General features: G+C 46.8%; 1 protein-coding gene across 4 annotated transcripts in view; it reads right to left on the bottom strand.

Annotated features, from left to right (window-relative positions):
* Window positions 1–16,911, bottom strand: part of KDM2A (lysine demethylase 2A) — a 106,216-nt gene that overhangs the window by 3,207 nt on the left and 86,098 nt on the right. For all 4 annotated transcript variants that reach the window (XR_014326385.1, XM_082844883.1, XM_082844885.1 and 1 more), the window contains 8 exons: window positions 10,714–10,797; window positions 9,000–9,269; window positions 8,325–8,456; window positions 6,664–6,753; window positions 4,000–4,712; window positions 1,935–2,098; window positions 1,182–1,340; window positions 388–603 (listed from right to left, as the gene is read on the bottom strand). Coding sequence is in view for 3 of the 4 variants with exons in the window: in XM_082844883.1 (XP_082701009.1) it covers window positions 388–603; window positions 1,182–1,340; window positions 1,935–2,098; window positions 4,000–4,712; window positions 6,664–6,753; window positions 8,325–8,456; window positions 9,000–9,269; window positions 10,714–10,797 (1,828 nt within the window). In the remaining variant the exon portion in view is untranslated. The remainder of the gene's footprint in view (window positions 1–387; window positions 604–1,181; window positions 1,341–1,934; window positions 2,099–3,999; window positions 4,713–6,663; window positions 6,754–8,324; window positions 8,457–8,999; window positions 9,270–10,713; window positions 10,798–16,911) is intronic.

The raw sequence follows: 16,911 nt of genomic DNA, 5'->3' as shown, positions 1-16,911 counted from the left end.
ACAGGAGCCTCAATTTCCCAGCTTGCCTTCAAAATGCTAAACAAAAGCCCCCTTTTTCCCATAACTACCTGGCTCAGAGACCAGAAGCGCCATCAGCACAGCGGCCTCTGAAGGCCCCCTGCCACCGCACTCCCTGCACTGCAAGGCTCACCAAACTGCAGCTGGGTGGTGGCTGTGCTCTTAGGCACCTGACAACTGCTCGAGGCCTTAGTTCCCATCAGTTACAAAAGGGACAGAGTTCCATGTCCTTGTCCAGATGTCAGGAAACAAATTAACATGGTTTAGTCAACAGACCATGTTCTTTCTGTTCCACCGGTCAAGCTCCAAGGAGGGCTGGGCTTCTGGGAGGCAGGGGGCAGTTTGTCACAAAACATCACAGCGCCATACCTGCCATGTTGAGCTCTGTGAGGGAGTAACGAGTGGAAGACCCAACAGCGGTGAGTAGATTGGAGGACTGATCTGTCAGGTGGCTGCAGTGACTGAGGTCGAGTCGAGACAGGAGGGGCATGTGGCGGATGATGAGGCGAAGCGTGGCATCTGTGATGTCAAGGCCCGCCAGCCGGAAGTCAGTCATGTTCCGGAGCTTGCTGCGATTGTCCTGACCTGCACAGGGAAGAGAAGGGCCTAGATCAAAATTCCCAACTCTAGTCCAGCTCCAAAGCTGCAGGCAGCTTCAGCTACTTGCTGGCCAGGCCCCCCTGCAGGGGTTAATAAGCAGAACTGCCCACACGCTTCCCTTCAGGGAGTGAGCAGTGCGTGGGGGCCGTTTCTAGGAAACCAGACACGTTTTCTTTCTTCCCAGCTGCTGGACTGTGCCTCACTTACACAGCAAAGGGGTATGTGTGGAATGCTCCTCTCCTTCCCACACTCCCGCACTTTTCTAGACTATCATGGAAACAGCTTTCAATGTTCCACCTCAACCATGAAGCCTTCCTGAGCTTCCTCGGGCTTATTCTCTAAGCCCCAAGCTCCACTAACCCACAAAATGGACTTACTCCTTTCTTTGTTGGTAGTTATCTATAAACAGGTAACCTGTACTTGTATGCAGTCCATCACTCTGTTTTCAATTTGCATTTTTCTACTCTTCAACAGCATCAGAACCTTAGCTTCTGGGAATGAAGTTCAGCTGAAAGACAAAGCTACCCCAAGAGGAGCACAGAGAAATCAGGCCCAGAGCACACCTGGTTTATCAGCCGGTGGAGTCAGCAAGTCCCGAATTTGAGGGTCCTTGATTCCTACTGCCCACCGAAGATCAAGGGTCCTGAGAAGGGGGCAGCTGGAGGTGCTGAGGGCAGAGACTGCAGACCAGGAGCAGCCTGCCAGGAGGAGGTCTTTCAGTCCTGCAATGGAAGGAAACAGACACGCAATAATACACTCTACCAGCCCATCCAAAGCCTCAACTACCAGCTGATCAGATCAAGGTAAACAGATGCCCAGTCTAATGGAGAGAGGGACCATGTCCTAATCTTACTCTAGTAATCCAGCTCAAAGACTCCTATGCTTTCCTAAATTACATCTAACTCTGGTGGTAAAATGGACTGCTTAGTTCCTACCAGAGTCATGTAAGTGTGAGTGACTTCCTCTTTATCCAAGACCTCAAAATGCTTAGGGGAACAAGGCCTTACAAGGGGCTGATCAAGGCAACATCTTACTCAAATTTCCTCTTCAGTGGCTATGCTGAGCAGACCTGCAGGGCTGGCAGCAGCACCTGATCCCGTTCTCTTCATTGTCTACTGCAGTGATTGGCCTGCCAGTCCAGAGTGGCACCGTGGGGACTGGCAGTTAAGATGGCCCAGGCTAAGTGTCTTGCTAAGCAGAGAGGCAACAATGGCACAGACTGCTGCCCTAAATTGCCCTAAAGCAATTCTAAGAAGCGCTGCCAACAACGCAGCTTTCCCTGCCTGCCCTTGGAAGGACAGCGCAGGGCTGCTCACCTGGCAGCCTATTGACGAGCCACGTCAGTTGTTTTTTGGAGATGTTGGTCCAACTGAGGTCGAGGCTAACTGGCTGCCTCTTGATGATGCCACTGAGAGCCTGGGGTACAATAGCCTTACACCTACTCAAGTCAATTTTTGTCCAAAGTCTCTTGTCGCAGCACCTGTGACAGAAGGAAAGAGAACTAGCTGTCAATACCTGATGTCCCTTGTCAGAGGAACTTCATCACAGGCTGCTGGAGGCTTCTGGGAAAAGCAGAGCACCTGGAGGATTCACCTTCTCTAGATTCTTCTACATGCATACAAGGATCATGCCCTGTTATTTTTTTGCCTCAGAGAATAGGGATTACTTGACCAGTTCACCCTGATTTACTCTGGATGGGCTGAGAACACAGCACAATTGTTAGGGACACACAGTGAAACAATATACTATAACCCCTCATTTGCATTAAAATGGTACGGCTCCCATCAAAGTATATATAAGGGAACATCAAAAAGTTTTTTGACTTCTTAACTGCTGGAAGCTACTAGGCTTCCCTCTACTCTCTCCCTCATCACAGTGTCTCCCAGCTGCCTGAGACGCAGGGCGCTACGTGGCACATCCACAGTTCATTTTGCCTTGAGCTCCACAAAGAGCCATTACTGTATCAGGTCAAAAGAGGCTCTTTATTAAAATCAGGCCTGGAGAGTCCTCTACCACCCTTGGGTTTCAGTGCTATCTTTACATTTTCTAGCCAGTCCAGACCAGAACTGAAAAGGAGAGGCTTGCCCTTCCACTGCAATCTACAAGTCCATAGGCCACAAATAGCACTGCAACATGCAGGCTTCTGTTTAATATTTTATAGTTCCTGCTCCTCAGCCTGGCTCAGAGTCTGGCTGGCAGGGGAAGAGGAGACGGCACATAATGCGAGTCTTATGTGGCTTGGCCTGGAAACTGAGGGATAGAGCCAGGCAGGCCCACTAGCCCTACGAAGAGAAATATTAGGAGAATTTGGGTAGATCACATATTAATTCAGATTTGGGAAATAAACTCAAGTTTGCAAAGAATGGAGTCTTTATTTAAAGACTGAAAAAACTTCACCAATGGCACATGAAACTTTTATGGCAGAAACAGGCTGCTTACAATAGAGCAGGGGATCTCAAACTTTAATGTGTATCAGAATCCCCTGGTGGAGAATTTATTAAAAACAGATTGCCTGGCCCCGCCCCCAAGGTTCTGATTCAGTAGGTCTGAGATGGGCCCTGAAAACCTGAACTTCTAACAAGGTCCCAGGTGATGTCACTGGTCCAGGCATCACACTTTGAAAACTACTGTAATGGGATTTGACCCAGATATAAAGGATATGTCCTAGGGTCCAGGAGCTTAAAGGAAAACAATGCCCAGTGGAAATCTTTATCACCTCTAGGTATCCCCCCCCTCCCTTGTCTTAACGTTTAACTTGAGAAGAAATGGCAGGTCTCACTAAGAAGGACAACTAAGTCTCAGGAAGCTTCAACACTGAACTGCTTGCTGGAGAAAGGAATTCCGATCCAGGTTTAGAGGATGAGAATTAAAACTATGGCAAATTGTGAGCCTGTGAGCACCTTCAAAGTGTTTTAAAAGCATGTATACCTCTCTCATTAGATGGAGACATAACTGAGGCAGGGGCTTAACAGCAGTCATCTGTGTCACCAGCACCAGGAGAGTGACTGGCATATCACAGGCTCTCAACAAATGTATAACAAGTTCAGTTGACTGGGGGGTAGGGGGATTATGACTCTGAAGTTTTAGCACAAACTACAAATCCATCCCCCAGGCCCAAATGTACAAATCCATCCTTAAGTCCAGTAAAGAGAGATGGGAAAGTAGCAGGGAGAGGATGCAAAGGGCCAAATTTCCCCAATGACACCTGCAGGCACAACTGGCCACATATTTAACAGGACCCACCGTCTGGGGAACAGACTGGGTTGATTTAATCCTTTAGGACCCGACAAGCCTCCAGATGCCAAGACACATGCTGTTCTCATATGGAAACCTGCCACCTACTCCCGTACCCCTATTCCTGATCCCTGTATCCCTGCTCACCATTTATACCACGTCTTGCACACTCGCATACATTCACAAAGTTCTCTGCGGCTGAGGTAGCGGAAGACAGACATCCAGACCTCCCGCTGCATCCAGCTTTCGTCTCCATCCTGAGCCCAACTGCCCCGGCCATTCAGCCTGGCTGCACCCCCCTCCTCTGCACTGTCATCTTCCTCCTCCTCCTCCTCCTCTTCCTCCTCCTCTCCCCCCAGCCCCTCCTCATCCCCACGCTGGGGGGTTCGGGCTGGGCAGTGCTGCACTAGCACACGGGGGGAATGGCGAAGGTTGGCAGAGGAGGCCGTGATGGCCTGCAGCTTGGGCACAATGGATGTCCCGTGGAGCTCTTTGGTGGGCCTCTGTAGCGTGACAGTGAGGTACGATCCCCGGATCTTGGCTTTCTCAACTTCAGACAGCTCCTTTTTGCCGCTGGGATTGTTCTCCTTTTCCCGTACCATGGTGCGCTCTGTGGCCTGCAGCCGCAGCAACTGCCGCCGTTTGAAGCGCTCATCGCGGCTGGCACTGTGGTGGTCGCTGGGGCCGGCCCCAGGGGATGAACGAGTCACCACGCCCCGGGGGGAGGCCGGGTCGTGGATGAGCTGCAGCATGGAGGTGGGCGAGTGAGGTGGGGGCGTGAGGGGCTCGTCGCAGCTCCGCAGGGGCCGCAGGACTTTGGCTTGCACGGCTTCTTCGTCACTCTCTTCCATTTTCCGCTTCTGCAAAACAGGCCCCCAAACGCCACATCAGTGCCTCATTTCTTCAAAACCCTCTACACTTACAGGGTCAACCTCACTGTTGCTCTCAGAGGACTAGCGAGAAGGCAGGCCACTGCTTTTCTACGGGGAAAGGGATCTCTACCTGCTGCAGGGTGGTCATCTCCTCCGTCTGCAATCTAGACTCTGCCAGGATCAGCAACTGAGCTCACGTCTGTGCTGGAGAAAGCTGATTACAGAGCAAAACCCTCGAAATAGGTCACTTGGGAAATCTACCTGTGACAGAAAGGTCTGTGTCCAAGTACAGAGGAGTGGGATCCAAATTTGGGCTGCATGATTCCATAGCCTGCCCTATTCAGCTCTTGTCCCAATTTTTTGGTTATAATTCCCTGGGTAAAGAAATCCTTTAAAGAGGCCACAACTCTACCCCTATGCCATCTGACCATTTTAAACACCCAAGAGATGCTTCTGTTGGAAGAAAAGCAGCCTACATATATATTTGAACTAGGATGTTGATTGTGATAGCAGTAAACACTACTGACTTTTAGCTCTACCAGGGTCTAAGCTCGACCCTACCAGGCTGCTGCTTCCACTCAGTGCCTCACGCTGTCCCGGGAGACCAACCACAGGTGAGAGATTATGCTGAGAACGAGAAACTGCACTGCTCCCAGAGGAATCTCCTCAGGATGAAAATGAGGAATTCAAGTTTGGTGAAGCCAACATCTCACAAAAAAAGCACAACCTCACCCTCTGCCACTTGTGCTTACCGGTCACTTGTCCCTTCCTGAAGCCCACCTTGGCTATGCTGCAATGAAGCCTAACCAATGTGCTCCACTAGGTATCACAGCAGTAGTTCAGATTTCCTTTAAGGAGACATTTTGTGTCCCTATGCAACAATTCTGCTCCCTTTTCTCCTTATATTCTTAGATCACTATGGTTGGAAGAGAATGACCAACTTTTGGGTGCTGGCTTTTACAATGCATTAGAAGGTAATATTAAAGTATCTGCCAATCCATCTGCTATAGCAAGCGCCCACCACCACCACGCCCACCACCACCACGCCCACCACCACCACCACCACCACCACCAGTGAAGACACATGTAAAAGCTATTACTAAAAGAACTTGCTGCTAGTATAAGAACTTGGAATAAGGAGAACTTTAGCACTAGTCAACTCCAGAAATCTTTGCCCTCAAAGATATTTAGACTGAAAATTCAATGACCTCAGTGCCTAAGTGGGAAGAAAGAGAAAGAAAACAAGGAAACGTGTCCCTACTCCTGCGCAGGGTACCTGGAATCATCCACCAGGGCATGGATGACTGACACGAAGCCAACGGCCTCCTCTGTATGTGCCCTTAACAGGTCTTGCCTTCCTGGCTGGAGTAACCAGCGTCTTTTTGGTCCTTTGACATTACTGGTGACCACTGGACCAGCAACAGTAGTAGCCTGGGGCCAAGGTCATGGCACTGATCCCCTCCAGAGGAGGGACGGCCTCTGTAGGACACAATTGGGCACGAGGGCAGGGTTTTCTGCCACAAAGGTGAAGATGACAAAAATGTAAACCTGCCTAACTGGAAACTCCAGTATACCACCGTATTTACCAGCTGACTCGGGTCACTGCCTCCCCTCAAGTTTCATTCCTCATGAGCAGCCCAAGCTCACCTCATTTCCCTCCTCAAACAGCCCAGCTGTGGCTTCTCTTTTTCAAGGGCCCCAAAGTGTAAAAGAACCTCAGGAATTTGCAGACCCCCAAGACCCCCAACAATATTCAATAGTAAAAAAACCCACAAAATTTAAAACTCAAAAGAAATATAATTAACCAAAGGAAAAAAAAAGATAGCAAACAAAACAGAATAAAAAATAATCTTGCAAATAAAGATGCAAAGGCAAACGTTATCCTGAGCTTGATGCTTCCTTCCTTCTCACAGTGCAAGATTGGAGAAAGTTCCCTTACCTGGGTTTTCTCTGAGCTGTCCTCCTGGTAGCACTTTGGACACTCCCAGCAATTTGGCAATTCCTCGTTAAGCAAACCCTCTCCATCCATCTGTAGGCAGATAACGATGTTAAAAATCTGTCTCATTTAAAAAACAGACAAAACCCAACCTGTCTCTTAAGTTTCCTTTATCAAACAATAACACAGCCACATGGTTGGGAAGAGTTACCCACTCTTAAACACACTGGTCCACAGGGGAGAAAGATAGAGAACCATCTGGCCTCACTCCCAGACAGTGGGAAACTGGCCATCCTCACTCTTGGTTACCTGATCAAGTTTAGACTCCAAGAGAAGATTCCCAAGAGTCTGGGTCAATCTGGGGTCTCTTCCCCTGACACATACATTCTCCTGAGGGTCTCATGCCACTTTGTAAAACGAACTGGACACATAGAAACAGTGCCAGTGTGATCTTGACAGTGGGGCATAATGGTTAAGACTTAGTTATGGTTTGGGGTCTCTGTGACTCAACTGTTAAGTGAGGATAAATAACAATACCCATTTTACAGGGTAGTGGTAAGGATTAAATGAATTATGTACTACGTAAAATGTTTAGAAAAATGCCTGGCATGTAGTAAACACTTTGTATTAACCATTGTCATCATCATGAAGATAATACCTTATTTTATCAACTCTAAGATGCATATTTTCACGTTTGAATCTTCTGAAACTGGGCTGCTTCTCACAATTAACAGTGTCTTATAATCACTGTCAGCCAGGTGGCAGTCATGACATAGTTGACACCTTCAGGAAGACCAAGAAAGTACCAGGACCAATGCATTTTAGATTTAAAGAAAACTTAAAGAAGAAACAGGTCAGACCCAACTTCACAGGGCTGTCTTAAAGATTAGACAAGGGAGTATATGTAAAAGAGTGCTTCTTCACTCCGGCTGCACATTAGAATCACTCGGGGAGCTTTTGAACATGCCTGGGCCCAGAGTCCATGACAGAAGAGTTGACTCAACCTCTGAGGTTGAGGTCTGAACCTTCTTTTTTTTGAACCTTCTAACTACTTTTTTTTGGCTGTGCTGTGCGGCTTGCGGGATCTTAGTTAGTTCCCTGACCAGGGATTGAACCCAGACCCTCGGCAATGAAAGTACGGAGTCTTGACCACTGGACCACCAGGGAATTCCTGTTACTACTTTTTTTTTTTTTTAAAGCTCTCCGGGTGTGCACCGAGCCTGATACAGACTGAACACACATTAAATATTAGCTGACAGTATTACTCTCACCATCTTTCAGGAACTAATATCCAGAGATAAAATGAAGTATGTAACAGAGGCACTTAAAGGCATGAGGCATTCCAAAACAGACTAGGCTATGCCACGATGGCCTGGGGACTCCAAACATACCCACCAGAGGCCAGACTGTAAGCTCCATGAGGGTAGGAACCAGGACTATTTTGTGTACCGGTTTATCCTCAGGGTCTAGCACAGTGCCTGACATTGAATACAGACACTGAATCAAGAGCAGATGTTAGACCACTACATGACCCACAGCTGATGGCCCACAGTAGGGATGCTGCCAGCCTCTCATGACAGATGTTCCACTTTCCTCTGCTCCACTCAGTATCTTTAGACATTCTATAAGCGGAGACCTCATGGGCCCCTTAGGCCTCTCCTCACCTGGAGGCAGCCAGGATGAACAATCTCGTTGCAGACACAGCATTCCATGAGTTTCTTCTCAAAGTCCTGTGTCTCCTCATTTTGATCCACCTCTCCACAGAGGGAACACGTGACTGAGTGAGGCAGTCTGGGCTACACGAGGACAAAGACAGAAACCAAGAAAAGAGCAGGCTTAGATCCTTATCATTTCAGCTTCCCTTTAACCAAAGATGGACGATTTGGTTCCTGTAATTCTCTAGTAAACACTTAGAGAGCACAGAGACTGGGTGGTGAGAAGAGAGGTTTTGGCAGGAAAAATGGCTAAGGAAGAAAATGGGGAGAGTCAACTAGCTGAGGACAAGAGACCAAAAGAGATCAGTTTATTTTCAGTTGGCCTGTCCTTGGCCTCTCAGGTCCTTCCTTTCTAATCCACTTAAAGAGGGGACAGACAGCAGTGATTTGCCCTTCAAGTGCTGGTCCCTCAGTTGAAAATTGGCTAAGGCTGAAAGATTAAATTCGATTATTTTAAATATTAGATACCTTCTTTCTAAACCTAGAGAAAAAAGGGACAAAATGAAGAAAGCCATAAAGAGAGCAAAACCTTGTCTTCCCAACTCTGAAGTCTACACTGTGTGTATTTCGGTGCCCTGGTACCACCCCCCCTCCCCCATATTCTTTACCCAGCAGATCACTCACTGCCAAGCACTGCCGGAGAACACAGGACTGCTTCATGCGACCAGGGCCCCCAAACTTCTTCATGTCCCTGCAGTAGTGGCAGACACCACACTCTCCTTGCACACAGGCTTTGCATTTTCGACATCGCACTCGTCTCCGCCTGGCTCCTGACACTATGGGGGAGGCAGCAGCTGGCCTCACAGGTGTTAACCGTGGAGCTGGTTTCATAGTGTGAGGCTTTGTGATGGGGATGGTAGGAACCCGCACCTTTGGCCGGGTCGGGAATTTAAGCTAGAAAGAAAAAGCAGTGAGGTCAAACATATCAGGTAGTTTTAAGGACTGGAGGGGGTAGATCACTACACGGCTTGGCAAACTATGGCCAGAGGGCAAACCGCCCACTGCCTGTTTTTGTAAATAAAATTTTATTGGAACAAAACCACGTTCCGTTCTTTATGTTTTGTCCACGGGTGCTTTCAAGCACAGTGGCAGAACTGAGAAGCTGCAACAGACTGTATGGCCTGCAAAACCTAAAAAAATTATCTTTATTTATTATATTTATTACCTACACATTATCTTTATGGAAAAAGTTTGCTAATCCCTTCAGACTACTTCAGCCCCATCCCTCTCACTCTGCTGAGCTACCCTTCCCTGAAGCTTTCTATGTACCAAAGTCATTCCAGGGGCACTCTAGTATTTCCTTATCCTGAATATTACTACTCAGAATACATTCCTGAAGAAGACAGTAAACTACTTGAGGGTGAGACAAGTCTTGTTCTTTATTATTCCAAATCCAAGCCTACAACCTGGTACACAGGAGACACTCCAATAATAGGTAAGGGCGGAATAAATCTCTAAGGTATATGTTTATAATTTTAGCACTTGTATTTTACCCTGCTGGTTATCTTTTCAAGAACAAGGACTATGTCTTCCACTTCTTTAATTTCCCACTGTGCCTTAAGTACTTTTCTGACACAGAACACTCAACAGCCAGGGCCAGAAATGCTGTTCTGAGGCAGTCCCATGTGGCCATGCATGAGCCAAGTGGGATGACACTACTTAGGAAGGAGGAAGTGGTTCTTCAAAGACATCTTTTAGATACACACCTTTATATTCTGCCTAAACGTTCCTGGAATGTGATGGCTCTGCAAGTTTTAGCTAGGGAACCAAAGAAGGGCCTAATTTATTTGCCAGACTCACGACCAGGATCAGAATGCTATCACTGACCTTGACAAAGGACAATATGGGAAAAAACTATACAGGACCTGACTGAAGAGGCATGAAAATTCATAACTGACAATTTACTAACTAATGGGTAACTGCTTTCCTCTCTTTTCAATTCAATACTGAAAAGTCCAAATTAAGGGGAAACTTGAGAGTGTGGTCTCACTCCAATATAGACATCTAGCCTTTTAAATGTATATGCAATTATTTTAACTAGTTTTACATCAGATGTATGAAAATAATTGAGTCACTGGGCCAGAAGGATAGGAACTGATCCATTCTTGGCATCTGAACCTGGAGGCAGGTCTCCTAGTTTGACAGTTCCGTTAAGAGAGTCACCTCCAAAGATAGCCAATTATCCTGACTTAAGAGGCAAAACAGAACTGAGTAATGATTTTCTGTCAGTTCACACTAATGCAACCAAAGCTGTCTGCCTCTAGTTGTTCTTTTTCTTCCAGGAACAGTAATGGTTAGCCAGCAAAATGTTTCAGCAGCCTGAAGAATAATTTCTTACCTTATCCCTTTTCGGCCACTGTACAATAGGGACTCCAGTGAGGGCTAACTTGGGATCACTGTTGGCAAGCTCCTCCAGCAAAATCTAAGGGTAAGACAGGAGAGAAGAGGGGAAAAAAGGACATAGTAAACAGAGAGCCAACCACTCCTAACAGCATCCAGACTTAGCCTCAGTCCCCCTAAGCACCAAGGTGAAGGGCAGGCTGGCAAGTGTCTATATTTTCCCTTCATATAGAGAGAGACTCACTGCAAAACAAATCGAAGATGGAAAAGAACTCAAACGAGTGCAGTACTATCAAGACTTCAAATTTATCTTTGCTTCCAACCCCATACTTGTGTACTTACTGTAACCACTTATGCTACCACTGTGACAAGTGTTGTCACACAGTTCTATATATGACAGTAAAACTTTACCTCATCCCATTACTCTTCTACACCAGTTAACGAGTATTATCATGTATTTAAATATTGCCTTCATTTCGCAGATGTTATCGGCGAAGTGGCAAAAAAAAAGGACTGGCTAATACTGAATTAATAATATGAACAGCAGGGTCTTAATGTCTTGATTCAACCCCGGGCTGTGTTCTTCTAAGGCTGATTACAGAAATCTCAGTCTCAAATCTCTCTCTCTCTCTCTCACACACACACACAGACACACACACACGCACACACACACACGCACACACACACACGCACACACACACACGCACACACACACACGCACACACACACACGCACACACACACACACACACAGAGCTATTTGCCTTTATTCCCATAAAGGGGAGCAGGAACTACCTTAGGGGCAATAGTTCCCATGACTTTAGCCAATCTAGTTTGAATGACTTCAGGTACAATTCTACAGTAAGAAACTGCCACTCAAGTGAGTCACACTAGTTGAGTGTTATTTTGAAACAAATCTTTTACGTTTTAGACAGAAATTTCTGAGTCCCAAACCTTCTAGCAGAACGAAATCCCTCCTCATCTGACCTCATGAGCCCTAAAGCAATGGCAACTGCAAAAAAACACAAATCCAGAAGACAAGTTACACAATTTCTTTCTGGTTGCTTTAGGTGTATACAGGATATTAACTGTTTCAGGGAAAAGTAAACTTTGATCCTGGACAGGCCAGCATGCCTGGGCCATTTTTAATAATAATTCTCCTAACCCTGTGGGGTCTGTGCCTAGAGACCAGGACTTTTTGAAGCATGAGGCATTTCTCTACCAAGTTTTTTCATCCTTAACCTAAGGATCATGCTCCAAATCCAGAGTTGGGACTCAGAAAGACCCTTTAACTCATACCCATGAAGCTCCTCCACGATGATCCCCTTTGCCAAAGCTCCAGATGCCTCTCACACTCCCCCAAACTGATTTCATTTGCAGACGTTTTATTTACTTCGAGTTGCTATGGCACCCTATTCTGGAGCCTCCTCTTAGCACCACACTGCGTGGGGGTGAAGAGGCGGGGTGCAGTGCCACGTGGGACTAGGCTCTGGTACGGGCTCCTAATCTCCCCAGGGTGAAAAATTCAGGTCCATTCAAAATGTGTGCTAGGGAGTGCACGGCTCCCCTCCCCCACTTCGCACTGCCGAGGAGTAGGACTCTGCCCATTTCCTCTGCCTGCGAGCACTGAGCTGTCCACAAACAGGGACTTTCCACTTTCAGCAAAACAGACTACACAGAAAGATCCACAATTGTTTAAGAGTAGAAAAGGAACCTAACTATTCACCAAAAGCAGTCCACCTGCAAGACTTCTGTGGGGGACAGGGAAGGGTAGGTGGAGAAACTGTGTCTGTGTTGGGGTGCGGGGCGGGTGGAGGGGGGCAGCTGTTCACACATACACGACTCAGTTACTAGGGTCTGTGTGGGTGTGGAGGGAAATGCAGATTTCCTTCCAAGCCTTATTTCACCGGGGCCATACGACCAAGCACGACCAAGCACGTCCTGCCTTCATCAAAAAAGGCAGACTCCAGCTGAGGCCCTTCAAGAAACCATATAAAGAAGCCACCACCCTTCACCAGAGGGGGTTTGGGACAGGGAGCGGGGGTGGAGTGCGGAAAGGCTGACGCCTATCTAGGCTCCTGGCATTCGAGAGAATGTTCAAGCACAAGCCCACACCCGACACAGCCCAGGAAGGGGAAGAGAACCGCGGGCGCCTGAGTAGAGAAGGGGAAAAGATTCCCAAAAGCCAAACGACCCAATTTGAAAGCACATCCCACCAGAAGGGGAACAAGTGCAGTGACGGCACAACCAACACCTAAGCATTGTCCCGGACTCGCTCGGCAGGCAGTTCTTCTGCCTCTTCACCAAGACAAAGTCCCTACAGTTACATACACCCCGAACCAGAAAGGGTTTGCCGCCCGCCTGCCTGACCTTGCGTTTCTCGTCGCTCTGGAGCTGCCGAGGCTCTTGGTTGAAGTTTCCCCAGCGTCTTTGTTTTGCTTTCTGTATTGGAAGTTGTGCTGAAGGACTTAGGTTTTCTGCCTCTAGGAAAAATCCCAATTTACTTGAAAATTCTGAAATCTCCCAGAGCAGCTAAGGCAGGACAGTCGGGCTAACCCCTTCAGGTTACCCAGAGGGAGCGGCGTGCAGTGCTCTAAGCTCCTTCTCGAGCCCTTCAGCTCAGCCGCGGCTTCCTGTGACTGCGAACAATGCTGCTGCGTCACCCACATGCAGCTCCCAGAAATGCTTTGCAACGGAAGATGGCAGGAGGGGAGCCGAGCTCTAGTGAGCAAGCCAGCAGAGGGCCCAGCGTCCTGCGGCAGAGTCAGGAGGGGGTGTGCTGGGCAGGCGCTCTCTGCCCGGCGATTGGAGGAGAGCCCGCCGGGGAGGTGAGCCGGCCACGCCCCGCCTTCTCCCTCCCACCGTCACCGCAAGAGGAGAACCCAGGGCCGGCCCCCAGGGCTCTCGCTGGCTGACTTCGGAAGGCGCCAGCAAAGGCAAGGCTTTAACCCATTCCAAGTCTGGTCCCGCGTTTGTCCTTGCCTCGGTCCACACCCTTCCCCCCAGGGTCACCTCTTATGGTCACAGCCGGTGCTCTCACTGGCTGCACACACCGATCTCTCCCCACTCTCAGGCAGACAGCGAGTCGCCCAAAGTTCAGCCTCTGCAGCTGAGCCAGGCCCCAGAGCTGAGCTCCTCTGGAGTTACCTTCACTCCCTGAACAACCGGCCTGCTTCACCTGCCCCTCCCCCAGCCCAGAATCCATAACCAGCACACGTTCCCAGAAAAACCTTCAGAATGACACATTTCAACCAATACTGAGGTATTCAATACAATACGTCTGTTTAATATCAGCTACTTCCACAACAGATCCCGGCCTCTGCTCACCACCCGGGGAGCCTCCCACAGTGAGAGAACCGCCTGGGCAGCTCTGCTGGCAGTTTCCTCGTGACCAAGTCAGACCAGCTGAGGCGCAATCTCAGGTCAAGGAGCTTTACTCTCCTACCTCTCCTACCTCGGAACCAGGCACAGGGAACCAGGGGGAAGTGCAGCTGCCAACTCCACACCTGCCAGTCTCCTGGGACCCTGCCCCTTGGACTACCCCGCCCTCAGGGCACCAGCACTCCTGCACATCTCCTCTGCCTATGCCAGTTGTCTGTTCTGCCTGCCTCTTTCTTGATATTCCCTGGATGAAGCAGCCAGCCTCACATCCTGTCAGACACCTTCATGCCACTTCTGACGGCCACTCGAGTGACACGTGTCACCCACTCTCCACGCACCGATCCACAGTCAGGGTTAAGCTCAGACAGAATGAGCACTCTCTCAGGCTACAGTGTCCCATATATTGGGGCCAGATTTATGTAATTTTTAGACTCTAATAAATGTAACTTGGCTTTTTTGGAAATGACAGAAGCTGCTTTGAAATAAACATCTCAGGCCACTGAGAACCTAGCTCTTAACCACTGGAAACATGCTTATTTATTCTCGCTTATTCCAGGACAGTTGTTTCAGTGAGTTTCTGGTGCAGGCAATGGCCTAATAGGCTCTCTGGGGCCTGGGGCTTTGGATGCCGGGCTCTGCATATTTTAATTTTTACAGTAGTTTACCAAGGAAAAGGAGGGACTTTCGTGCTCTTCTGTGGAGCTCTTCCTGAAAATGTTTGAATGGTCATTCTAATCCTAAACCTCATTTGCACTTTATCTTAAGACTCAGAGACCCTGTGTAATTTAGTCTTAATCACTGGACTGCCTGGGAAGTCCCTAGCCTATTATGTTAGAAAAACCTTCCTTAACAGCTGTGAGAGGTCTTCTTGGAAAATGCTTGTTTTGGTCTTAGTGTTATCTAACCTAGAGGGATGATGAAGTATGCACAAATACTTGAGAAACAAGTCACTCCAAAACAAAACAAAACACAAGTTCAAGTTGTAGCAAGCAGAAATTCTAAAGGCCACCGGAAAAGGACAAAAACTAGACAGGAAACTCACTCCAGGTAAGTTTTCAAATCACACATTAAACAAGACCTAATTTTTTTCTCTTATTAATTCAGAATAAAAGAGCAACAAAGATGAGAATAAGAATATAACATTATATAATACAGGAATATAATGAAAATATTTTTAAATAATTGTATCTATTTTAACCTAACCTATATGCCTTGGAGCTGAGTTATTTAAAACTTTTTAGTCAGTAAGAATATGTGAATTATTACAAATATCTTGTCAGTAAAAATTGCAAATGAAGTTTTATTTATACAAGTTCTTTTTTTCCCTCCTCATCTGGCTTAATGGACTAAGTTCTAATTACACTGGGTCCTCTATCAGCTCTTCTCTTTATTAGTGTCAGAATCACTCCCAAAGTGTCAGATGAGGGAAATTTCTGATTAGTGTTTCTGTATTTATTCACAACCGTAACTCTCTGCTTCAGTCCCATCATACTCCTGGGATGGAGCTTAGTGTAAATTTTTACATCACAGTTACAAAATAAAATGTTAGAATCTTAGATCAGAGCAGCAGTAGCCAATTGTACCACAAAGAAAAAATTTCAAATTTATAAATTGAGAGCTTTCATCATTTAGATAATGTTGTAGTAATCAATCTGTATCATCTAACAGGAAAGTTTATTAACTGGTAAATTAAAAAGACTGGCACCTCCTTCCCTTAGAACAGAATCGACCACCCGCCCCTCAGTGTCATGCCCAGCACCTGTAAACCTAGAAGGCACTTACTTTCTTAGCCCACTTAAAATGCCTGCTCCACCACTGGACTGTAAGCCCCCTGAGGGTTTGGTCCACAGTATGTTCGCGTATTTATACCAACTCTAAGCCTGGTTCCTGGCAGAGAGTAGGCAGGCATTATTCACATTAGTGGAATAAGTGAATTTCATAGATCTGTAACAGTTAATTTTTTTCTGTAATAATGATACTGTTTATTAAGTACTTTACTAACATTATCATTAATTTTCACAACATCCCCACTGAGGTAGATGTTATTTTACAGAGGAGAAAACATGCTTTTATAGATCTAGTATCCTGCCCAAAAGTCACATGTTTGCCAAGCTTATCAAAAGGTTTTAGAGAAAATAGGAAAGTAGAAAAATATTCAGTAACACTGAAATTGTTTCATTAAGTGAGCTGGGCAGCCAAATGTATTGATATATTAAAAGCTTCTTTATATAATACACACACACACACACACACACACACACATTAAGAGCTCCTTTATTACCAAAATAAACACAAACAGAACAGTAAAGTCTGATTAAAACTTCAGTCTTCCAGCTGACTCCCACCATCTTGCTATGATGCACTGTCAGCAGTTGATATGCCCCCCTCCAACCCCGCTGTAATGCACATACAAACAAAGACACTTTTTCTTACATTAATGGGATTGCACTATACATACTGCTCCAGGTCCTGCCTCTTTAGTCAACATTTCTCAAGGACATGGCCTCTCAATTTTAGATTAGGAGCCAAGGTTACTCACACCCCTCCCAAATAGGACTTTACACATGCTCATTACTTTCCCCTGAACTCTGCCAATAAATCAAAACTTTTTAATGCCTCATTTTTCATCTAATTCCCTTCAAACTCTATACTCCATGATCTTTCTTCAACACTGCAGAACATTTTAGAATCTTCAAAGCCCTTTTACCACATCAGTAAAATTGACTTTTCTCTCAGGGAATAGGTAATTATGGATGTCTTGAGACATCCACCAGTTTTCCTCTCATCTCTTCTCCTAGTTATTTGTGAGAGTCATA

This window comes from Leucopleurus acutus (assembly GCF_964270905.1).
Source record: "Leucopleurus acutus genome assembly, chromosome: 8".
Taxonomy (NCBI): domain Eukaryota; kingdom Metazoa; phylum Chordata; class Mammalia; order Artiodactyla; family Delphinidae; genus Leucopleurus; species Leucopleurus acutus.
Note: the sequence above shows the minus strand (reverse complement) of the source record. Positions and strands in the feature narration are given on the sequence as shown.